The 24,524-nt window shown below is 37.5% G+C and overlaps 1 protein-coding gene and 1 pseudogene across 1 annotated transcript in view; both read left to right on the top strand.

The window, feature by feature from the left end:
- The first annotated feature begins 1,886 nt into the window (after positions 1-1,886).
- The window catches only part of Pgm2l1 (phosphoglucomutase 2 like 1), a 77,366-nt gene continuing 54,728 nt past the window's right edge, over positions 1,887-24,524 (top strand). Inside the window, exon 1 of the mRNA XM_004863246.4 lies at positions 1,887-2,321. Coding sequence (XP_004863303.1) covers positions 2,211-2,321 — 111 coding nt within the window. The 5' untranslated portion in view covers positions 1,887-2,210. The remainder of the gene's footprint in view (positions 2,322-24,524) is intronic.
- Positions 2,422-23,913, top strand: LOC106010953 (activator of 90 kDa heat shock protein ATPase homolog 1 pseudogene; annotated as a pseudogene).

The following is a 24,524-nucleotide window of genomic DNA, read 5'->3' as shown; positions in this document are numbered from 1 at the left end:
TGTCCTGAAAGCCCAGTGCAAATATTCCCTTCTGCCTGATGCTTTTATTGAATACCTCAGACTTAATTTAATACTTCTTTGCAGCATGAATTTGCTATTTATCATTGGTTATATCTTATTGCATATATCCTCTCTTCAGATTTTCTCTTTTTGTTTGTTTTTTTCAGACAGGATCTCACTGTGTAGCCCAGGCTTTGTCTCAAACTTGCTGCAATCTCCTGTCTCAGCCTCCTGAGAACTAGGATTATGGGCATGCACCACCATGCCTGACTAGATTCTATTTCTTGAAATAAGCAATTATACTCTTGTAGCCTCAGCTCCTAGCATAATGCTTAGCATAGAGTAAATGTTTAATTAATATTTATCATGGACAATAATGCTATTAATAGTGGAAGATAAATTTCTCTTCTGGATACATAGATTTCCCAGGCCTTGTGTGATTAAAAGAACCTGCTGACACCATAAAAGAAACACTCAAATGCTTAGGAAAAACTGCAACTCCCAGCAATGTCACATTATTTTTCAGGAATTATCACTAAAATTCTTTTGTATCTTGGTAGTTTGTACTTTATTATGGCACTTTAAAGGAAGAAAATAGTATTTTGAATTTACTATGCCTTTTATCTGTGAGCCTCAAAAGTTTCTAAAACCATTTATTAAGTTGCTGTACAACCATGCTGTAAACATTATTATGCCCTTCATACAAAAAAGCTGACAAAGAAGAGTTGTAAGATACTTGGTCAAAATCATAGTCATTATAAAAAAGCCACACTAAGAAACTCAGGAATGGCTGGATGGTGGACTGGTCAGAACTCAGTATTTTCCAGAATCCAGTTATGCGACTTGAAAGGTGAGTATTCCGTGAAGAGAGGAGGCAGAGATGAGACGAAATTGAGGATTATTTCTATCCTAGAGAACCAATTTCTTTTCCTCTGTATTTCCATTTTCGTTGCTCTATGTAATTTATGACACTTGTACAGTACTGATATTATGGGTAAATAAATGTTGACCATCCTCCTTCTTAACCACTTTCTTATCTATTTTCGAGTCATCCTGTTTTCCCTACCTCCGATTTCACTGCAGTAGCAAAGCAAAAAGAACTACCCGCTGAGGATCACTGACGAATTTAGAACCCTAGTGCCATTACTCAGGAAAGCTGGCTGTTAAAAAATTCGGTTCACTTTTCAGTCAGTTTCATCTTTTGTGTGTAAAATGGGATTGGATGGAACCTACTTACCTCACAGGATGGTTGAAGTGACAGAACGCAACGAGTCAGCTGTAAAACTAAATGAATACAGGTTGTTCCTTTCCTATGTCACTCTGTTTTAAAAATTAATTTAATGGCAGGACCACAAAGCACAGCATAACCTAGAGGCACAGGGCGTGTCGGTAGGGAATCAGCCGTGAGGGACAGCCTTCTCCTCTGAGGAGGGCGCCGGCTGCTGGGAGTCATGGATTTGGCAGTCTCCGCAGAGACCAGGGAGTGAAAAGAACTACAACTCCCGTCAGACGACGTACGGGCACTCCGACCCCGCCCCCCCCAACCGACAGGCGCGTGCTCTAAAACGGAGCTGGGGCCCTGAAGCGCGCGCCAGAGACCCACCGAGAGCGGGTGCTGAGGTGGGCGCTAGTGGTGGCCGTGCCAGCAGATTGAGGAAAGGAGATGCATGGGAGTGTGGGGATGATAACGAGGATAAGACGCGTGGCGAAAGGCAAATTAAGCACGTAAAGAGCCGTGCACTATTTCCGCACCAACCCGGCGGACTGTAAACTGGCAGTGCCGTGGAGGCGGCGGGAGCGCGCTCCCGGGCTCGCGCCCCCGGGCTCGCGCCTCAAGCATCGGGGACTCAAATTGGCCGGGGCGGAAAGGGGCGGGGCTAAGGCCCTGGGGCGGGGCCTGAGGCGGTGAGGGCGGTGGCGGCGGCGGTGGCCGCGACCCAAACATTTAGGACTGTTGTTCTCTCGCCGCATGCCAGTTTCAGTCATTTTGTCCAGAGACCAGGACCTGGTCCACTGGTGAGCGGGTGGCTGTATCCGCCTTCTCTCCCAGTTCCCTAAAGCTACTGCAGAAGCTGGCACTAACACCCTGCGGTTGGTCTCCGATGCCCTTCAGTGAGGAGGGGGCGTCCGGACTCTGGTGAACACACTCAGGCCCCTCAACGCGGAGTCTCCGTCGGCCCCTCTGGCCCGCACACACTCGTCTGCCTGCCATGGCTGAAAACGCCGAGGGAGACCTGAACTCCAACCTGCTCCACGCCCCCTACCGCACCGGGGACCCTCAGCTAGACACGGCCATCGGGCAGTGGCTCCGTTGGGACAAGGTGGGTACCTAGTCAGCTCAGCATCCTCTCCCTCCTCCCCCACACAGCCCGCCCTTTCCGGTGCCCACCGGAGCCCCGGGCCCCGCAGGCTTCAAAGGGGATGGCTTCGGCCACCGCAGGGCTTGGCGTGCCGGACGTTGCCACCTACCTATTCCTGGGCTGCCTCCCTCCCGGCGCCTGGGGTGGGCAGGGACATCTGCAGTCGCTTCCTTTTGCAGTGCGCTCAGTCGCCGCCCCTCTTCCTCTTCTCTCATCTTCCTCCCTTACTGACCGTTTCATCTCTCAAAACATTTATCATTCTCAAAAATAGTCACTGTAAATTAGACCTTCATAAAGCTATTTCATTTGCCAGTTCTACCTTGACTTCCTTCACTCTAAACCTGAAAGTGGTTTCTGGCACACTTGCATGTTTCTAACCGCTATCCGCTTTGGTGCTGCTCTGGTGTGTTTCCACCTTCTGTCGCTAGGTAGTCGCTGGTTTTTACCACTCCCTGTTATTTTCTAGTATCACCTTTTGCTCTTGAGAAAGGAGAGGGTTTTCTTAACTCTTTTTTTTTTTCCTCTTGCTGGCAGTTAGTTTTTGGAAGTATCCTGTCCAAAGAATCGTGTTTTGCAGAGTTTATGATACAGAATTGTTTTTGCCTTATCCCCTCCTCTTCTCTCCTGCTCTCCTTGTGCAGGCATATGGGATAGGATGGATTTATGACAGCCAGAATTAAAGTACAATACAGCTATCTCATTTGTAAAAGAGGCCCTTGGAAGCTCCCACAGAGGACCATGATCCAAGTTTTGGCTTTGTCAAGTGCATGAAATACATTTGTTGAGGTAGAGAAGGCAGCATATTTGAAATTGAACTAATAATACTAAATTAAAGGTTTTTTATGGTAGTATGTGAAATCATGTTGTACAAAAGGATTTCTGAATGATTCGTTTTCTGAAAAGGTTTTATTTTTACTTTGTTGAGTCATTCATGCATTTAGGACCAAAAAAAATGAGCACTGAGCAATATTCTGAGCCCCATTGAGGCCAGGAAATACTAGTGGTAAGGAAGATAGGAAGGGTTCCTGCCCTCAACAAACCTTCAGTTTACAGATAAGGAAGACCAACAAATAAGCAATTATAATGAGGTATTTGGTGTTACTTGGTCATATGCTTCTTGGACATTCAAATTCTACTAAAGATTAAACCCTCGCTTGGGGGGGGGGCGGGATACAGGGTCTCACTAAGTAGCTCAGGCTGGCCTTGAGCTCACTATAGTGGGGGCTGGCCTTGAACTAGCAGCAATCCTCCTGCCTCAGTCTCCCAAGTGCTGGGATTATAGGCATGCATCACCATCCCCAGCTAAACCCTTGTTTCTTAAACCTTGAAGTGCTTACAGATCTTCTGAGCAGTTTTTAAATGCAGATTCTGATTTAGAGGCCAGGTCCTGGGGCCTGAGAGTCGGCCTGAGCAAGCATGCAGCTGATGCCAATGCTGCTGTGTGCCAGTTTTGACTATATTTTTCCTAAAGAGTACATGATTGATTTTTAAAAGGTTGGCTGGATGAATTAACACTTAGTAATTGTCCATGCTATGCCTAGATGCTGTTGAGATATACTAAAATATAACATGCACATAAAAAGATAATACTAGAATAGTTTTGGTGGCAATTAAAGGGTTTATAGATGGCTAGTTCTTAAAGTTCAAAAGGGAGCGATCTGTGGAATGAAGACTGAAAAGATGGAATACATATAAAAAGAATTGTTGATTTATATTTAAAGTACCCTGTATATACAAAGTACTGGCTGAAAACCTGTGTGAGATAGATAAATAGATACATACCTGACCTTCAAAAATATAGAAAAGATAAAACAAAGGCACACAAATTTAGTGCTGGGAGCAAATAATAAGTTCCCTTATCAGAGGAATATCTCCAGTATTGTGTAGCTGTATTGGTCCTTTTCTGTAATTGGGAAATGAAGATGTATCTACTGTAGATTGCTACTGTAAGTAAGCTAGGCTAAATCCAGGGCACTTAAATTTAGAGTATAGAATTGTAAAATAATAAATAAGACTTGTAGCATTTATTCCATTACATGTTGACAATGGTCTTTTAATTCAGAAAACTTGGGTTTAAAACTTGATTGATATCCAATTAGTTAAAAAAAAAACCCTACCAAATGCTACTGATCTTTAATGATTCTGATGAGGCATGTAACAAGTTATAAATTGATCTAGAGATAATTTGCTATTTGGCTTGGTTACTAAAATTATTAATTTTAGCCTTAGTGGGTTGGGGCACTTTGAAAAGTTTTCATGGAAAAAAATGTTGTTTTGAACTTTCAGGATTAGTTAAAATTTAGACTAGCTAATGTGGAGATGACAGAGATCGACATTTTGGAAGGTTTAATATGTGCAGTTAACACATTTGTTTCTGCTATAGCTTAGAGTACACAGAAATTTTTTGAAAGGCATATGAAGACAAGATCATAAATGGGCTGTAGTATGCCTTTAATGGTCATGAACAAGTAAAAGTGTATGTCGATGTAAAAAAGAAAACAGAGCAAGATGAGGTTCATCCAATTTTTATTTAGTTACTACACTAATCAACGGTATCTTTGTGAGTTCACTTGGAACATTTTAGGATGTTAGGCCACGTGTTAGCCCTAAGATTGAAATCATTAGGTTTTCTGGTTAGGGTTATATTGATAACCTATAAGCCTATATCTTGATAACAATGTGGAAGCAGGAATTGGCTGTAGCATTTTAAGAAATAGAGTACCCTGGTCTAAGAATGTAGATATGTGTTGAGAAAGAATGGAATACAAAGTTGAAGGTAGGTTAGGTTTATAAAAAACCTGAAAATAGAAATAAAAGACTTCAACGTAAGCCACTGATTTTCAAACATCTAACAACAGAAGTTTTTTCAAGCAAAATGTAGCTCAGATAAATTCCCCTTTAAACCATCATTATATGTTGGAAAGTACATTATATGTTGGAAAGTACACCCATGAAGCACCTCTACAATGTCATTGTAGAGATCCAAAGAAGTACAAATTGTACAGTTGCAGAACCTGAATTAGAGCTTGGATCTGCCACCTACTTCAATCCAATTTTTACAATACGAGTTTATATAGCATTTTTTGTTCACATTTTTCTAATAATTTACCTAATTTGGCACTTAGTGAAGAGTATAGACTACATATGGCTTTCTTAGTTTTGGAAACAGTACTTATTTGTGTAGTGTCTCAACCTTTATACAATACTCTACATTTGATATTCACAGCAGCTCTGTGAGGTAAGCAGGTAAAGAAAATTAGGCTCAGAAAAGGAAAATGACTTACTCAAGGGCATACAACTTTTTAAGTGGAAGATTTGATACTAGCACCTAGGTCATATGACTTTTACTCTAGTCTTATTGTAGTAGATTCTATAAATCAAATATTTATTAAATGTTAGTGACATCATAAACCAAGTTTAAAGGACTTCATTAAAACCATTTTGTTGGCTTTTGTAAAGTGACATTAGGGTATAATATCTTGCAGAATAAATTGTCATGGATTGTTTTTAAGAGCTGAATTTGCTGCTCAACAGTTGCTTTGGTTTCCTTGGCAATAATGTGCATTCTCCCTCTGTTCAAGAAATTTAGTACATATAAATGAGTTGAATTTTTCTTTTTTTAGAATTAAAAAATTTTTATTTCTAATTTTTTAATATTTTCTCCCCAGTTTCTATCATTTTTTTCTATTTATTTTTATTTATTTTGAATAAATAAATTCTTATGATTTTATTTATTTATTTTTGGGTTTTTTCTGAGACAAGGTCTCACTATGTAGCCCATGCTGACCTTGAACTCACAGCAATCCTGCCTCAGCCTTCCAAGTGCTAGGATTACAAGTGTGTATCACCACCACACCCAGTTTGAATTTTAATGATTTTAAAAAACATAGTACAGAAGAGATTATAATGGAAAGCAGTGCTCCTAATTGCCTCTTCACTTCCTTGGTTTGCTCCTTAGAAGCCATTTTTAAGTTTGTTTACTAATTATTTTTGTTGTTTACCATGAGAAAATGAAATATGCTAGCACCACTATTTCTTGATTTATTTTAAAGTTTTAGATATTATCTGTCAAATATATGCCTGTGCAATGAAAATTAGGAGCTCATTCACACCATTCTCTATGCCTCCTTTATTAGTCCATTTTAAAAGCTGCTCTAACAAATGCCTGAGACTAGGTAATATATTAAGAAAAGAAATTTACTTAGCTCAATTTTTTAGACTGAAAGCCCAAGATCAAATAGCATCGTTTGTTTGACCCCTGCTTAGATCCTCATGGCTGATAGCATTGTGGTGGTAGTGTATGTAAGGGGGGGGGGTCATATAATTAAACAGGAAGCCAGAGGTAGGAGGGGCCCACCTTGTTTATTTTATCTTTTAAATAACAACTATTCTCATGAGAACTCACTTCACAAAACCAACATTTCCTTCCCGGGGCAATGCCTCCAGTGACCCAGTCACCTTCCACTAAGCCCCACCTTGTAAAGTTTCCACCCCCTCAGCACCACTACACTGAGGACCAAACTTTTAACACATGAACCATTGGAGGACAAACAACATCCAAACTGTAGCACTTTCTAAATTTTGATAGTTATTTTTTAGTCTTTCAATTATTTTTTTAAGAGTTTAAATAATATAATTAGTGCTAGCAAAGCCTGCAGAACAATAACTCACAAATACAGAGCTCCTAGCTGGCCATTCTACATAAGAGGAGATTGGTAGAAAATATACTCAATGAACAAAAACAAAGAAAACGCATGCCAGCTTCCAAAGAAAAAATAACTGTGGACGTCAGTAGCTATGGATAGAGCTGCATGAAGAAAACAGTTCACGTGAAAAACAAGATAAAGCAGTGGATATACATACACACACAGAGAGATAAACCAGTGAACATAAGAGCTTAAAATTTTTGATTAAATTAAAATAAAGAATTACCCCATCAAATAAAGAAAGATGTTATGGAAAAGCAACAGGAAACAAGTATAAGCTCTAGGAAATTAAGAGAAAAAGTGATTCCTTGCCCTTGCCAAATGTAATAAAAAATATGAAAGTTAAATTTGAAGAAACATAGCAAAAGGAAGTAAGAAATATGAGAGAAATTTGAAATGGAGTGACTATTCTAGGAATCCAGTATAAAGAAGTTCTAATTGGTAACAGTGCACTAGATCTGCATTGAGCTTCAAGAAATATGTCCACAAAAATAATGCAGTATTGGCCGGGGATTTAGCTCAGTGGTTCCATTGCCTGCCTCGAAAGTGCAAGGACCCAAGTTCGATCCAGGGTACCAAAAATAATAATAATAATAATAAAATGCAATATTTGTGCCATAGTAGTAGAAAGCTGGACAATATTAGTGATATGGTGAAGATGACATATTATTTTTTTCAACAACATCAAAAATAAAGAAAAGCAATTACCCATGAAAGGAAGGAAGTAGAGAGGGCAGGCCTGAATAAGCAAAAAGGAAAGAAAGAGGACCAGGGATATGGATTTTTTATAGAGTGCTTGCCTAGTATGTGTGAGGCTCTGGGTTCAATCCCTAGCACTACAAAATAATAACAATAATAATATGACATGCCTGAATAATTAAGTTATGGTCCAAAAATGAAGCAAACTAAAACAAATCATGATTTTGAATAATTAATTGATAGAGCTTAAGAAAAAAATTCACTTTACCTCAATACCTTTAGGTGACACAAGGTGCACATTCAGAGAAAGAAGCCTAGTTAGAGTCCACTACCAGGGTCTAAAGTGAATATTTAGATAATCTTAACTTAGTGGTTACATTATTTTCAACTTTGAGGATCAACCAGAAGACCCAAGATTTAATCTTTTTATTGTGCTGGAAAAATACAAAAGTTACAGTCTTGATAATTTTTCTTTCTCCTCCTCCTCTTCTCCCCTCTTCCTTCCTCCTCCTGCCATTACCCCTCCTCTTCCTCCTTCTCTTCCTCCTCCTCTTCCTCTTTCTTTCTTTTTTTTTCCCCCTATTGTTAACAAGCTAGTTAAGTGATCCTGCTGCCCCAGCTTTCTGAGTAGCTGGAACTATAGGGATGTACTGCTTTATCCAGCTCCTGATTTTGACCAATTTCAAAAGCATAGTTTATTAGCATTTTTACCTATGTTCACATTGTGCAGTTGGTCTCCAGAATTTTTCCATCTTGCTAAACTGAAACTTTGCACCCATTAAACAACCCATTTCCTCCTTCCCTTTTCTCCTGGCAACCACCATTCTACTTTCTGTTTCTACAAATTTGATTACACTCTTGGTACCTCTGAAGTGTAATCATACAGTATTTGTCTTTTAGTGATTGGTTTATTTCACTTGGTATAATGTCCTTATGGTTCATCTATATTGTAGATAAAATTTAGTTCTGAATATAGAACAAAATGTTGAGGTTATTAGTCTATTTTGGATTTTGATTTACTATGCTTAATTTCATGATACTTTCTATCTTTCAAGTTTTTGCTGAAATCACATCCATTCTTTTTACACACTGACCCCTTCCTCCAGTTCTTTTTGCATTGTGGGTTTAGTCTATTTCTTACTTTACTGTGATTGTAGTAAGTTCTCAGAATGGAGAAGAGACATGTTTAAATCTTTCATCTTGAACTAAGACTCTTTTCTATTTTTGAAAGTAAAAATGTACATGAAACTAGAGGCAACCAGTCCTTCATAAGGTGAATAGATAAACACATGGTATCCAGTAATAAAAATAAATGGGCTATGAAGCCATGAAAAGACATGGAGAAACCATAAATGTGGATCCCTTACTGAAAGATACTACTATTAAAAGACTGCATATTTTATGATTTCAATTGCATGTCACACTGAAAAAGACAAGAGCTATAGTTACTAGAAAGTAGGGGGAGCAGGAGGGAAGGATGAATAGTTGGAGCACAGGAGCATTTTAGTGCTGCTAAACTAGTCTGTATGAAAAATAATAGTGGAAAAAAAAACACTCCTGAAAAAAAGGGTCAGGTATTTAGCTCAGTGGTTCCGCTGCCTGTCTCGCAAGCACAAGGTCTCAAGTTCGATTCCCAGTACCAAAAAAAGAGAAAAATAATAGTGGACACATGTCGTTATACATACATGAAAACCCACATAACTTAGCCAGGCACGGTGGTGCACTCCTATAATCTATCACTCTGGGAAACTGAGGCAGGAGGATCACAAATTCAAGTCCAGCCTGGGCAACTGGGGATGTAGCTCAGTACAAAGGCTAAGGGTTTTTAATCCCAGTACCAAAAAAACAAAACAAACAAAAAAACCATAGAACTTTAAAAGACAAAGAATAAGCCCTAATGTAATATATGAACTTTCTTTTTTGGTACCAGCATTCAAACTTGGGTCCTTGCATAATCTATAAACTTTTTATAATAATGTGCCAATATTGGGTCAGTTGTAACAAATATACTAAAAATATCAAATTTTAATAATAGTAGAGGGAAGCATCTGGAAGGAGGCTCCCCTGCCGCCATTCCATGCTCCTAGGGCAGAGAAGGTGAGCCGCACGGGCACCAGAAGCAACCCCCCCCCCGCCCTGTGGAAATGAGAAGACATGTAAACAAGCCTCAAAGCCAGACTTCCAGATCACCTACAGCAACCCAAAAGGAAAACGAGATAGAGCAATCTGATGCTCAACCGCCTGGACTCTGAACTGGCAACAAAAGAGGATCTGAAAAAATGAAATCAGAAGTAATTACTCAGATAACAGCAAAGATTGTGCTCATAGTGCAAGACATGATTAATAAATCTAGAGAGGACACAGATAAAAAAATAGAGGATCTGAGGAACATAATGAAATCCCAACATAGGAAACAAATGGAATCCATAAAACAGATACAAACAGATTTCCAGGAGATTAAGAACTCCATCAAAAGTCTGCACAGCAGAATGAACCAATGTGAGGATAGAATTTCAGCTATAGAAGATAAGATTGCAATTAGTGACCAGGCAAAGAAAAATTGCTCTAAAATTTTAAGGGAACACAAATCAATCCAGCAGCTGCTAGACAGTGGAAAGAAGAATAACATAAGACTGATTGGAGTCAATGAAGAAACAGGAGAGAGTGCAGATGACATTAAAAAAACTGTTCGCAGAAGTGATGGCAGAAAACTTCCCAAGCAGGGGAAATGAACTTGACATACAGATAAGTGAGGCATATAGGACTCCAGCTAGCCTTGATCAAAAAAATCTACACGTAGGCATATAATAGTTAGGATTCCAGAAACCCAACAGAAGAACAAAATTCTACATGCAGTGAGAGAAAAGAAACAAATTACATACAAAGGAAAGCCCATCAGAATCATAGCAGACTTCTCAATACAAACCCTCAAGGCAAGAAGAGCTTGGAGTGATGTATTTCAAGCCCTAAAAGAAAACAGCCTCCAACCCAGATTGATGTACCCTGCAAAACTATCTTTCAAAATTGATGGTGAAATAAGATACTTTCATGATAAAGAGCACCTTAGGAACTTCATGAATACCAAACCAGCCCTCCAAAAAATTTTAGACAATATCCTAGGAAAAAACGAGGATCACAACCCCAAGAAGCCCAGCAGAATGAATCCATTGGGCGTGACAAATTAAACACAAAGGGGGAGAATCCAACAAAAAGAAAAAGTCATGACAAGGCTTTTAAAACTTTTAATTTCATCTCCCTAATGAGTGTATAATTCAGTCTTTTTATTGTACTGATTAGTATTTTTCTGATTCTAGAATTGCACACCATTCCTTGTGCTATACTGGCTATTTATCATCTTCTTATGTCTACTTTTTAATTGGGTTGTCCATTGAAGAGCTGCAAGAGTTTTTTATATATTCTGGTCATAGGTTATATGCATTGTAAATATGGTCTGTTTAAGGACTGCTTTTCATTTCTTAATGATGTCATTTAAAGTTCTAAATTTTGATGAAATCTCATTTATCAATTTTTTTCTTTTATACATCATGTTTTTTGTATCTAGGTAGTTCTTGCCTACCCTAAATTCATAAACATTTTCCCTTATAATTTCTTCTTAAAGTTTTATACTTTTAGGCTTTCTTATTTAGGTTCATAGATCCCTTCAAGTTATTTTTATGTATGGAAATAAAGGGTTGAGGTTAATTTTTTATATACAGATACCAGGTGTTCTAGTACCATTTGCTGAAAACACTGTCTATTCCTCGGCTCTTGAATTGAGTTTATATTCTATAAAATGTTAATGTTAAATAATCTTTCAAAAGTCAGTGGACCATATATATGTGGTTCTATTTCTAGATTCTCTGTTTTATTCCAGTGATCTATATGTTTTTCCTTACACCAACACTGCCTTGATTACTGTAGCTTTAGAAGAAGTCTTAAAATTAGGTACTAAACTTCTTCCAACACTGTTTTTTTTTTGTTTTTTAACTTTTCTAGGTCCTTTGTACTCCTACATAACTTTTAAATTTCAATATCCAATTCTTCACCTATAGCAAGTATACATAGACCTGAATTTGTATATATACCTTGTGTTTTCTAATCCTGCTAAATTCAAATACAAGTTCTAGGGGCTCCTAGAGATTTCTTAGTATTTTCTCTGTAGATGATCATTTCATCTACATATAAAGATTTTGCTTCTACCTTGCCAATCTTATCCTAATTGTGTCATTTTATTGCCAGACTATTTTGGTTTCAGCCTACGTTTCAAAGTTAAATGGACAGATAAAGAGTAAGCATATCTGCCCTTGTTCCCCTCCTTAAGAAGAAAGCATTGTATCTTCTCCATTCATATAAGGTGTTTTCACTGCAAGTATGGAGTACATGTCTTTAATCTGTTGAGAAGGTTCTGTTCTACTTCTAGGCTCCTGATAGCTTTTACCATGAACAGCTGTAGAATTTAGTCCAATACTTTTTCTCCAACTAATGACAGGATCATATGGCTTTTTCCTTTCCTCTGTTAAAATTATGACTTTTGGGGTGGATCTTCCAGTGCTCAACCAACACTGCCATCTCTATAATAAAACCACTTTCTACATCCTGCCAGATCTGACTTCTAATAGTTTGTTTTGTTAAACAAATTTCTATCTATGTTCATACTTTTTTTTTCTATTATCTTTATCCAGTTTTAGGATTAGCGCAATGTTGATTTCCTAAAATGAGGGGAGAAGTATTCCTTTTTTTTCTACTTTAAATGTTTGATATAATTTATCAGTTAAAATGTTTATGAGCCTGTTGTTGTCATATAGGTAGGTTTTCTAGCTAGGAAAATGCTTTCTTTAATAGGTGCTATTCAAATTTTATATTTCCTCCAGAGTTAGTTTCATTAATTTGTCTTCCAATTTACTTGTTAGAAGTTGTCAAATTTATTTCAAAGCAGATTTTTGAAATATGCTTTCTATATCCTTTTAAATCCTGTAAAATCTGTGGTAATGTCTCCTAGATCTTGATATTTTGATTTTTAAAATGTATAATTGATATTGCATAATAGGAAGTAAAGGTCTAAAGGAGCAGGGGAAGTGGGAGGGGTAGGGGAAAGGAAAGAAGAGAAAAGAAAAAATATGAGAAAAGGGAAAAAATGGAAACTAAGTCTTTGTAAATAGGGAAGGGTGGAGGAGGTGAAGGGAGGGCAGGGGAAGGGGAAAAAAAAATAAGAACCAAGATACTCATGTAATGGTACAAGATCCCAATGATGTATGTAAATGTATTTTATACCTAAAATGTACCAATAAACTTAATGGGAAAAAAATTAAATAAATAAATAAATCATCTGTCAAACAATAAAAAAAAATAATAGAGGAAAATGAAAGGATATATGAGAACACCCTATACTATCTGCTTGGTTTTCTTTAAACCTAAAACTTCTCTAAAAAATAGTCTAAGCTGGGTACAGTGGCATACACATGTAATCCCAGCTACTCAAGAGGCAGAGGCAGGAGAATTCCAAGTTCTAGGGCTAGATAATTTAGCAAGATTCTGTCTCAAGATAATTTAAAAATAAAAGAAAGGTCTGTGGCTAGGTGTGGTAGTACGTGCATGTAATCCCAGTGCATGTAATCCCAACACTCTGGAGGCTGAGGTAAGAGGATCATGAGTTCAAGGCCAGCCTGGACTACATAGAGAGACCCTGTCTCAAACAAATGTAAGTGTGTGTGTGTGTGTGTGTGTGTATACATATATATATAATTGAAAGAGAAGAGATTAATATTTGAAAGTCCTTATTACTGCTTGTCATTTGGAGACCTTTGCCTTTCAGAAAGAATTTTTGTTTAGTGCCTTCAAATTTTCTACAGGGTCATTAGAAAGTCTGGCTACATTTTGATCTAGAATTGTATTTTCTTAGAAAATCAGAGAGAATATGGAGAAACTAATAAAAAGGAATTTATCACCATTTGGTTCTTCCATATTTTATTTGTGAGTTACATTGAATTAATAAGTGAATGTCAATATTATTATATTTCATTAGCTCAGATTTTCATAGTCCCTTCCTGGGCAATATAAATTAGACTTAGGGTTAGGATTTGGGAAGAGTTTTCCAGGGATTAGTCTCTGTAACAGCGCATAATCCATCTGAATTAGATGATGGTGAGAGTGCTCACCTATGGGCAGTGGGCAGTCTTGGTGGAAGAGAATGGATACTTCTTTAGGGCCCAGCAATATGCTCTCTTTGCTCTTTGGCCCTTTTGTACTTTTGCAGATGCAAATAATTTCCAGTTTTCTCTATTGTTCTACTTGTTAACTGGTTAGCTCTAAGGCACAACCCTCTACTTGCACATAAATTGTACTGATTTTGTCCAGAACCTCTGGGAGAAATTGATTGGAAATGATTTCCACGTCACAGCCGATGACTCAGCAAGGCTTCCAAGGTTTGCCTTTCTTCATCAGCATCCCCTCCTCCAGTAGGAGGGAAATGCTTCTTCGCCTCCAAGAGCACTTTCTCTTTTTCATTTTTGGGATATGCCGTGGTCCTTCTCTCCTCTCTCCAAGTGCAGGAAGAGATATCCCATCTAACTTCTCCCACACCTGTTATAACCTGCTATCTTGGGCAACTTTTGATGTGTAACATGTCACCTTTCCCAACTCAGTCTCCTACAACACCACTGTCTTCACATGGTGCCCTCACCAGTCTCAACTCTGGTGATTTGTGACTTTCTTTTATCATTTCTATGCACCACTTATATTCTCTGTGGGTTGAAGGAAGCTGATTTTAAGTATGTTCTGTGCCAGCTCCCCTCCAGTGTCACTGTTAAAATTTATCCAAAAGCAACTTCACTGGGGGTTTTTAATTTTCTTTTTTTTGTTACTGGGGATCGAACTTGGGACCTTGCGCTTGCAAGGCAGGCGGCGGAACCACTGAGCTAAATCCCTGGCTCCACTGGGTTTCTTTTTAAGGGGTGAAGGCCTTTTACAGATGCCATGTCCTTGACCATGTGCAGTAGCATGTGCTCTTCTATATTTACTCAATAGAGCATGTTCTCCTCTCAAAAAAAAAAAAAAAAAAGTGGGCCTGGGATTTAGCTCAGTGGTTCTGCTGCCTACTTCGCAACCACAAGGTCCCGAGTTCGATCCAAAAAAAAAGTGATATATATATATCAAAGAGTGAGAGGTCCTACTTCTGAGTAAAAATATTTGAACCATACAATTGCATTTCAATGGTCCATATACTAGTGATGAACCTTAGGAAATACTCTTACCTTTTTGGAGTCAGGGCTTAATGTGCTTCTACAGAAGGAAGTTTTGTCTCATTAAGGGTCAAATTAGTTCTTGTTTGGGTCTCATAACCTCATAACAGATGTTTATCTTGGTCTTCTAGATATGGTCTGTATCTTCCAACATCTTTTTAAACAAAAAGATCATTTTAGTATTAGGCCTGGCATATTACCCAGTACTGAACACTCTTAAGATGGTGTCAGATGTAGACCTGTCCAGAATATACTTGGCTAGATACAGATTTCCTGGGGGGCCTCCTAGAATTTATTCCCATTTAGCCTTTTATAAAAGGCTAAAACAAACCATGATCTTGACCTGCACCCTTTAGAGTAGCTGTGAAGAGTGAGAAATGGAAGGGAGTAATATTTGGCACTAGTGAGTAGCCAGGTACCATATTAATTGTATAGTAATACAAATTAATGTGAAAGATTAAACTATAATTTGATATCCTTGTCCTTTCTTTTCCAATTTAGTCTTTATAAATCACTGCCTCTAGTTTCTCCTTACCTGCTGGCACAATGCATTTACATTTTTGTTTTTTCTATTTACTGTATTTCTATGCTTAAAGCATTTTCTATTCTCTATAATTTTAATTACTGTAACTTAAAAAATAGTGCATACATATACACAAAAGCTACTTTACTGTATACTCTCTTGTTTCCTTATAGCTATCTAGTTTCTCTATCCAGAGACTTTTTAAATATATTTTCACATACATTTAATATGTTGCTAAATATAAATAGTAGAATACTATCCTGCTAGTGTTATGCTTTTTCATAGTGTTTTACTGAATTGATATGCCAGCCTAATTAACTAATCTGTGCCCCCTCTGTCCCTCTCCCTCCCCCTCCGTCCCTCCTTTTCCTTCTTCCTCCCTCCCTCCTCTTCCTTTTCTTCACTCATTATTACAATCAGGGTAATGTTTCCAGTGTACTTCAGACACAATATAAATATCCTATGGAATCAATTCCTGAAAATGGAATCGAGTCAAGTATTCTGCAGTTATATTTTTAATAAATGTTGTCTAGTTGCCTTCTGAGAGAGTATACCAGTTTATTCTGCAAGCGACATGTAAAAGTGCTAGCTTTCCCAAATTCTTCAGTCTACAATGCAAATATTTCTTTGCCAGTATGAAAAAAACTATTCTATTTTAGTCTTAATTGCCAATTTTCTTATAAATGAGGCTTAGTATATTTTAATATACTTAAAAGACATCTATGTTTTCTTTGAACTGATTTCATCTTTTGCTAACTTTTGTACTGAGGTATTGATCATCCTTTTTTAATGTTAAAAAAACTTTACTTAATTTATCCTATACTACACTTTTTGTAGTTTGAGTCTTTAGTTTTTCACAGAGAACATAATTATGAATTTATTGACAGCATAATATTTCACTTGGGAAATATATCATACTTAGTATTTCCTTTTTGTTGGACATCTTAAAGTGTTTCTGATAATGTTAAGAACATTATTTTGCATGGTTTTGTTTTGGATTATTTCTTTATAACATGTAAAGATGGCATAGGGTAAAAATATAGAGTTTAAATTTTTTTAAATTTATTACAGTAAAAGATACATTGCCATTAATCCCCCTCAGAATACTACCCCTTGTTTCAAACACACTTATCCCATTGTTCTTTCCATGTTCTGAAACAGTTCAGGAACCCTTTTTTTAATGAGCCTCTTTATAAGGTGTTACCATAAATATGGTGAATGCTGTTAAGTGTCATCCAACAGAAAGGCAGGCTCATAAAAACATTATGGTGTATCCTCATCCACGTTATTCACCAAATCTGGCACTGTGAGACTTCTGGCCCTTCCCCAAAGTCAAAATGACCATGAAAAGTAAATGTTTTGAATTGATACAGGACATTGAGGCAGTCATGACAGCACAGCTAAAGACACAAAAGAGGACTTCAAGAAATGCTTCAGAGGATTTAGGGCCCAAGGAAACAATGAGACGTGTCTCTTGTGTTTCTAGAATGAAGAATGCTAGTGTGAGGGCCTGAATTTCAAACCTATTTGGGGATAACCTGAGGGAATTTAAAGGAACTCTAGAACAGTCCGAACCCACACTCTGGTACTTCTAAGTCAGGAGTACAGTACAAGGGACATGGGGAGATCCCCAATTTGTCTGATGAAAACACTGTGGATGAAGTGGAGATTAGAGTGAATCTTGCCAAAGATGAGCCTGACACAAATCTTGTGGCCTTAAGAAGAAGGGGTGAAACTTCTAAGAGAAGCAGTGGGAGTTGACATTAGTACCCTCAAAACTCATGGTATGATCTTGCAGACAGTGAATGGAGAGTCAGTAGACCCACCAGGGCAGCCAGCACTGAAAACTGAGGAGCGCAAAACTAAGTCTGATCCTTCAAAAACCCAGGCCAAACCTGTTGGTGTCAAAATCCCCACTTGTAAGATCGCCCTTAGAGAAATCTTCTTGACATTACCAGAGGAGCTGTACAGAGTGTTTACCATCCAAGAGCTGGTTCAGGCCTTTACCCACGCTCCTGCAATGTTAGAAGCAGACAAAGGTGGGAAATTTCACATGGTAGATGGCAATGTCTCTGGGGAATTTACTGATCTGGTCCCAGAGAAACATATTGTGATGAAATGGAGGTTTAAATCTTGGCCAGAGGGGCACTTCGCCACCATCACGTTGACCTTCATTGACAAGAATGGAGAGACTGAGCTGTACATGGAAGGCCGAGGCATCCATCCCCGCCCCTGAGGAAGAGCGAAAGTGGCAGGGCTGGCAGCAGTACTACTTTGAGGGCATCAATCAAACAGACTTTCGGCTATGGCACATGCGTGTTTTAGGGCTGGCAGCGGGGGGGCTCCAGCCTGCCCAACACTTCTGACCGGGGCTAGTGACTCACAGGATTGCATCATCCCAACTGCTAACTTGGAGCCGGGGCCCCTCCCTCCACATATACCTTGGGTTTGTGCATGTTTTCTGCTGGAAGGGATTGGAGGGTTGGTGATTTCTCTTTTCTGTGTACATATGCTAAATAAACATAATTTTAAAAACAAAAGAGAAATGCTTCAGAAACTGACAAGAATTATAGGATAAGTATGTTCAAAGAAAAGACTATTTTAAGGAGGATTAACGGCAAGAGGTCTTTTATTGTAAAAAGTTATACATTCACTGTATTTCCTGATCATATCTCATATGTGATAGAGAAATTTGATTCATGATAAATGCAGTCAGGTTATTTCTAGCATATCAAAAAAATATGAAAACTGAACCTAATTATTAAAAAAGAAAAAATGTTTCCTTTGTTGGTAGTTTTCATGTTCATGGGCACAGTTCTTCTCATTGGTAATATTTTCACCATTACAAAATGTGTATTAGACATCAGGCCATGAATCTATGTCTGGTATAAATTAATTAATGGTGACGCGGAATATCTTTAATATACTGAAGAACTGTCTAACTTGGTATTAAGATTCCAAAGTTGATAAATAAAAAACACATAAATTATTCTTGAAAACCTTTAATTGGCATGAACCTCTGGATGCATGATTTTAAGTATCTGGCCTTAGTAATATATGAAAATATATAATGTATATAGTAATGTACCATGTATAAGGGAGCACATATACAAAATATAATGTTTAATATTGATTTGGGAGGTAGGGCTAAATATATATATATATAATTAACAATATGTAAGTAATAAAAGTACTATATAATGCAGTGTTGTATAATAGACTTCTAGTGATGAAAGATGAGGTAATTTGGGTAATCTTCATCCAACAACCAGAGAGAAAAGGACAATAGAGATTTAAAAATCTGTTTGAAGATATTAAATATTCAACAAGTCAGTTATTTCTAGGGCAAGATCTGGATGAAAGAAATGCCAGCCCATGGTCTAAAAGACAGAAATTCAGAAAGCTAAGTCTAGCATTTATGGCCACATTTGCCCTGGGTACATTTTCTGATTCAGGATAGGCAGCTAAGTAGTTTAGTAGTCTTTTTGTTAACTTTGCTGCTATAGAGGAGCAAGAATTAGAATCTAGCCAGATGTGATGGCCTATGTGTGTAATCCCAGCACTCAGGAGGCTGAGACAGAAAAATCACCACATGTTTGAAGTCAGTCTCAGCCACATAAGTGAGGCCCTGTCTCACTATCACCCCCTAAAAATAATTTGAATCTATATCCTAAGATAGGTTAGGACCTTGAAAATACTCCTGCTTGAGATTTCCCTATAGATACTGGTGAATGAACTCAAACTCCTCACACAGACTACATCACACCTCTGAATCATTTAAGTGGCCTGAAAATTGGATTAAGGTGAACCTGGGTTACTAGGTGACTGAAAGAAGAAAAACAAATTTTCCCTAGAACTAAGTATCTTCATCCCAGGTTTCAAATGTATTCCCATTAATGTTACAAATATGATATCCAGTACATTGTCAGATAACCAATCTAAGGAAACAGGTCAATGTGAATACAGAAACAACAGGTAATACAAATTGACCTGCAGTTTATACTAAAGTTACCATATGCAGGTTTTTCACTGATTATCAAATTCAAGAAAAGGTTTAAAAATTGGTAGAGAAATGAAAAAGACATAGTATATATATTTTTAAAATAGAAATTCTGAATCTGCAAAAATAACCAAAATTGAGAACTCATTGAAAATATAGTAATATTTTAGGGAGAAGTAGTAGACTACCATAGAAGATGGGCCATTGGTAAATATTCAGACCAAATCACAATGATAGAAGATGGAGGAAAAATAAATAAAAGGTAAGATGTGTAAGGTGATACCATGTAAAGTTCTAACTTACTTTTATTTTGTGTGTGTGTAGGAGATGGAAGCCAGACATGTTACTGGGTAGTGTAGGGACCAGCAGTGCTTTCCAGGTTCTTATTGCCTGTTCAGTGAATTGGACAGAACAATGAGTGAATGTGAAAGATTAACATTTAAGGCAAAAATAAGGAAAAAAAGCACAAAAGAAGTGCTCAAGGAGAAGAGGATGCTTGGAAGGAAAAAGAGAAGCTATATCCTGCAAGCAGCACAAGCCACTGCACAAACCAAAAGGACAGTGGTGCAAAGTAAATTGCTGCCATCTTTTTATATCTTCTTTGATAGTTGATCCAGGTGGTCCCACTTGATCTTGTGCTAGAAGATTGGTATCAGGTGCTAAGCTCTGCTTCCTCTCATGTCAGAAGATTAATATCAAGTACCAGGTTCAGTGTGTTCTTATGTCACAAGATCAGTACTAGGTGCCAGGCTCGGCCTGGGTCAGACTTGGGTCAGGCTCAGGAGTTGCTGCTCTGTGCCCGTACTTAGTAAGTCTCTTCGATATGCAGGTCATGCCTAATTGCTCTAGTCACATTGCCATGCCCTAGTCTCCTGCCTCAGACAGAGCCTTCGCACTAAGGTACATCCCTAGCACCTCACCTTTTAAAATTTGAAACAAGGTCTCACTACATTACTAAATTGCCAGGTTTGGGTTCAAATTTTCAATCCTTCTGCTGCAGCCTCCAGAGTACTGGTATTACACACCTGGCTAACATACATTTAATTGAGGTTCCCCAAGGAAAGGAAAGAGCGAATGGTCCAAAAGGTGTATTTGAAGAGACAATGACTATAAAGTTTCCTAAACTGATAAATGACATCAATCCAAGGATTAAGTTTGAGATTAGTCAAGTGAGGTGGTACATGCCTATAATCCTTAGCATTATTGGGGAGGCTAAGGCATGAGGATTGCCAGTTCAGTGCCAGCCTGGGCAACATAGTGAAACCTTGTTGTGGGGTGGGGACGGGAACAAGACACGAAGGACACACCTGTAATCCCAAGCAGGTTGATTGGGAGTTCATGGTTACCTTGCAAGACTCTGGTCTCAAAAAAGTAAGGAAACAGGCCGGGGATTTAGCCCAGTGGTTCCGTCACCTGCCTCGCAAGTGCAAGGACCCGAGTTCGATCCCTGGTACCAAAAAAAAAAGAAAGGAAACAAAGTTTGTGGTTACTTTGTATTCTCTATCTTTTCTTCCTTATTGCATGTGTCATCTTTCTATATAAGGAAATAAAGATGTAAAAAGATTAAGCATCATTAACAAAAATAATCACATTTTTCTTTTTAGTTTTACTTTTCTATGTACATAAATTTGGAATTATATGTATGGTTTATTTACTTTCCCCGCTATATTATGAATGTTTCCCATATTATTAAAATTCTCGTCATTTTAATTTACCATTTTAATATCTTATTGTATCATACTTTTTATTTAACCAGTTTTCTATTGAACATGTAGCTGCTTACAATTATTATTAACATTGTTTTAGTGAATACCCTCATAACTAAATCTTAATATGCATCCATAATTATATCCTTGGAATAATTTCTAGAAATCAAATTACTGGGTCAAAGACTATTTCATATGTAAACTACAGGTTGAGTATTCCTTATCAAAAATGTTTGGGATCAGAAATGTTTCAGTTTATGGAGTTGTTTTCAGATTTTTTGAAAGATGTTTGCAAAATAAAGCCTTAGATAAATGTTAGTTTTGTATATGGATGGCAAGAAGAATGGTTGAGGTAGGCAGGAAAAGGAAGACTTGTGGAAATGGAATTCAGTGTATAGAAAAAGCATTAGATTGGGACAAGATTGTCAGAAGATCCTGTCTTATTTCACAAACAATACCCACTGTATTAGTTAGGACATATTCTAAGCTGCTTCTGAAGCGAAGAGTTAAAAAATACTGTACAGTGGTTTATAAGAAATGAAAGGTAATTTCTCATAACATTCAAAAGACAATGGGCTGGTGGGTGGCTCTGCCATTCTCAGTATGTGACTTCCACTGTTGATCCAAGGCAATTACCCCAGCTTTTATATTGCTCACCCCAAAGGAGGAAGGATACATTTAGGAGTAGTACACATTTAATCCTTTTTGTATTTCCATATCAATGAAAGTGGAACATATTTCCATTTCATGCTGTTAGAGTTTAGTCACATGGTTATAACTAGATGTAAGGTAGACAGATATAGCCCTTAAGCTACACTGTTATGTGTGTAGCCAACTAAAACTCTTACTGAAAGAGGGCAAGAAATATTGAGAAACAACTAGGATTTTGTCTCTATTGCCAATCTTGTGTCTTCAGATCAGTGAGTTATTGTCAACATTTTAAAATACTTTATAAAACTTATACAGTGGACCCTTGACTTACGAACTTGATGGTTCCCAAGGGCTGGTTGTAACTAAGTCAGTACAGCTGAGATCTGGACGTTTCCCTGGATACATGCTAGAAATAAGAGGCAGATGAATTTTCCATTAACCTAATTAACCTAAGTTGTTCATATGTCATGCCAGTCACAACTTGAGGGTCCACTATATGTATCTGTTTAAATTCAAATTAAAGCACTAAGGGTTTTTTCTCTTGATTAGATTAACTGTGTGTACCTGGTAGCACTCAACCTCCTTTTGTCAATTGCCAATTGTCTTTAATTAAAACAATTTTTTAAAAACAAATGGTTATATTTATTGAATAAGTAATTTTTCAGAGCATGAAGTTCAATACAGAAAAATTTTTTTTAAATGATGAAGAAAGAGGGTGAGTTCTTGACTTGATTTTTATTCTTGAATCTTGTCTTAATAGTCAAAATGTTTGTTTTGTTTTGGTGCTGGAGATAGAAAGCAAGGCATCACTCTTGCTATGCAGACTCTCTACCATTGAGTTATAGCCCCAGCCCCAAAACATTAGAATTTGAAAGGCTATTTTCTTTTATTTTTAAAATTCATATAAAGAAACTGAAAACTAGGGGGGAACCTTTAAATTTCAAATTTCTAAATTTTACTGATAAGCCTCAGAGAGAAATAGCCTGCCTAAGGACTCATAGCTTATTTGGAAAGAGATGTGGTAAGAACTTAAGTTCTTAAGTCTTACACTACACAGAGGCTAACATTGTGGTAAGAGGCCAACAGAATACTGCCTAAACATTGAAAATACAAAGCAGCTTTTTTTCAATCAACCACCTTATATAAAGTTTTGAGGGATATGTCAGTATTTCTGTACACTAAATGTACTAAACAGTTCAGGCTGTGTGACATGAACTCCAAAATTTCGTTGGTTTATAATATGAAAGTTTATTTCTTGCTCACACTGCAATCCAGGGCTGTTACTTGAGATAAGAGGAGGTATTTTGTTCTATGAAGTCTTTTGTTCTATTTTGTCACTACAAACTCCTCTAGGTCCTTGGAGTCTTCTCTGTTTAGTGAGTAAATGGGAAAAGAGGATAGGGGAAAGGTTTCATAGGCTAGGCCTGCAAATGGCACACATCTTTTTTTTTTTCCTTTCTTATCAATTGACCAGTACTCTGTCATGTGTCTTATCTAGCTTGAAAAGAGGCTGGAACATTTTTCCTATTTACTACAAGTGAGGATACCAAAATAAATCTGCTCAAGGTAATAAAACTAAATGCTACTGAATGGACCCCTTAAACTTTGTATACTATACTTAGTACTTCCCATAATCACTGACAGATTAAACCTGAACCTGAAAAGATAATCTCAAAAGTCATGGTACCTGCTTGGAATTTAAAGTCTGGGGGAGGTTAAATGACTTGCTGGATTATATAGCTAACCAAAATGCAGACTCAAGATCAAGACCAAGCCTTCTAGAATATAGTTCTGTGATCTTTCTAGCACCCTATAATTATAATGGTCCTCTGAGCTCCTGACCAATAATTGGATTCTTAAATTGTCAAGACAAGTATGATGTGTCAGAATATCTAAGAAAGACAGTAAACATTTGAGATATTTTATGTTGTCTACCTTATATGAGTTTTGTTTGTTTTAGTGGTACTGGGGATTGAACCCAGGGCCTTGGGCATGCTAAGCAAGCTCTCTAACACTGAACTATTTCTCAGACCAAGAAATAAGAAAAAAAAAAAAAAAAAAAAAAAAAAAATATATATATATATATATATATATATATATGTATATAAAACTATGTAGTCCAGGCTGGTCTTGAACTTACTGTGTAGTCCAGGCTGGCCTTAAGCTCCTGTTGATCCTCTGGCTTCAGCCTTCTAAGTGTTGGGTTTACAGGCGTGGCACCACCACTCCCAAACCAAGAAATATTTGTATTTAAAATTTTGTATTTGTTAAAGCCAGATAGAGAGGATTAACTATGTCAATGAGCAATAAAATTTTGCGCTTTTTTTCCCCCTATGTTAGGGATCAAACCCAGGACCTTGAACATGCTAGGAAAGCACTCTACTACTGAGCAACACCCCTAGCCCAATGTATGTGGTTGGTTAGAAACAATTGTAGTGTTTTCTTTCTTTCTTTCTTTCTTTCTTTCTTTCTTTCTTTCTTTCTTTCTTTTTTTCTTTCTTTCTTTCTTTCTTTCTTTTTAAGACTGTCTTTCTACTATGGTGCACACTTGTACCACCTACTCAGGAAGTTGAGGCAGGAAAATCACCAGTTTGAGACCAGCCTGGGGAACTGAAGTGGGACCTTGTCTCAAAATAAAATT

The sequence above is a fragment of the Heterocephalus glaber genome, unplaced genomic scaffold (genome assembly GCF_053883595.1).
Source record: "Heterocephalus glaber isolate CG9 unplaced genomic scaffold, H.glaber_assembly_v1.0 deba00001428, whole genome shotgun sequence".
In the NCBI taxonomy this organism is placed as follows: domain Eukaryota; kingdom Metazoa; phylum Chordata; class Mammalia; order Rodentia; family Bathyergidae; genus Heterocephalus; species Heterocephalus glaber.
The sequence above is the reverse complement of the archived record's forward strand: the minus strand, read 5'-3'. Positions and strand labels throughout refer to the sequence as shown.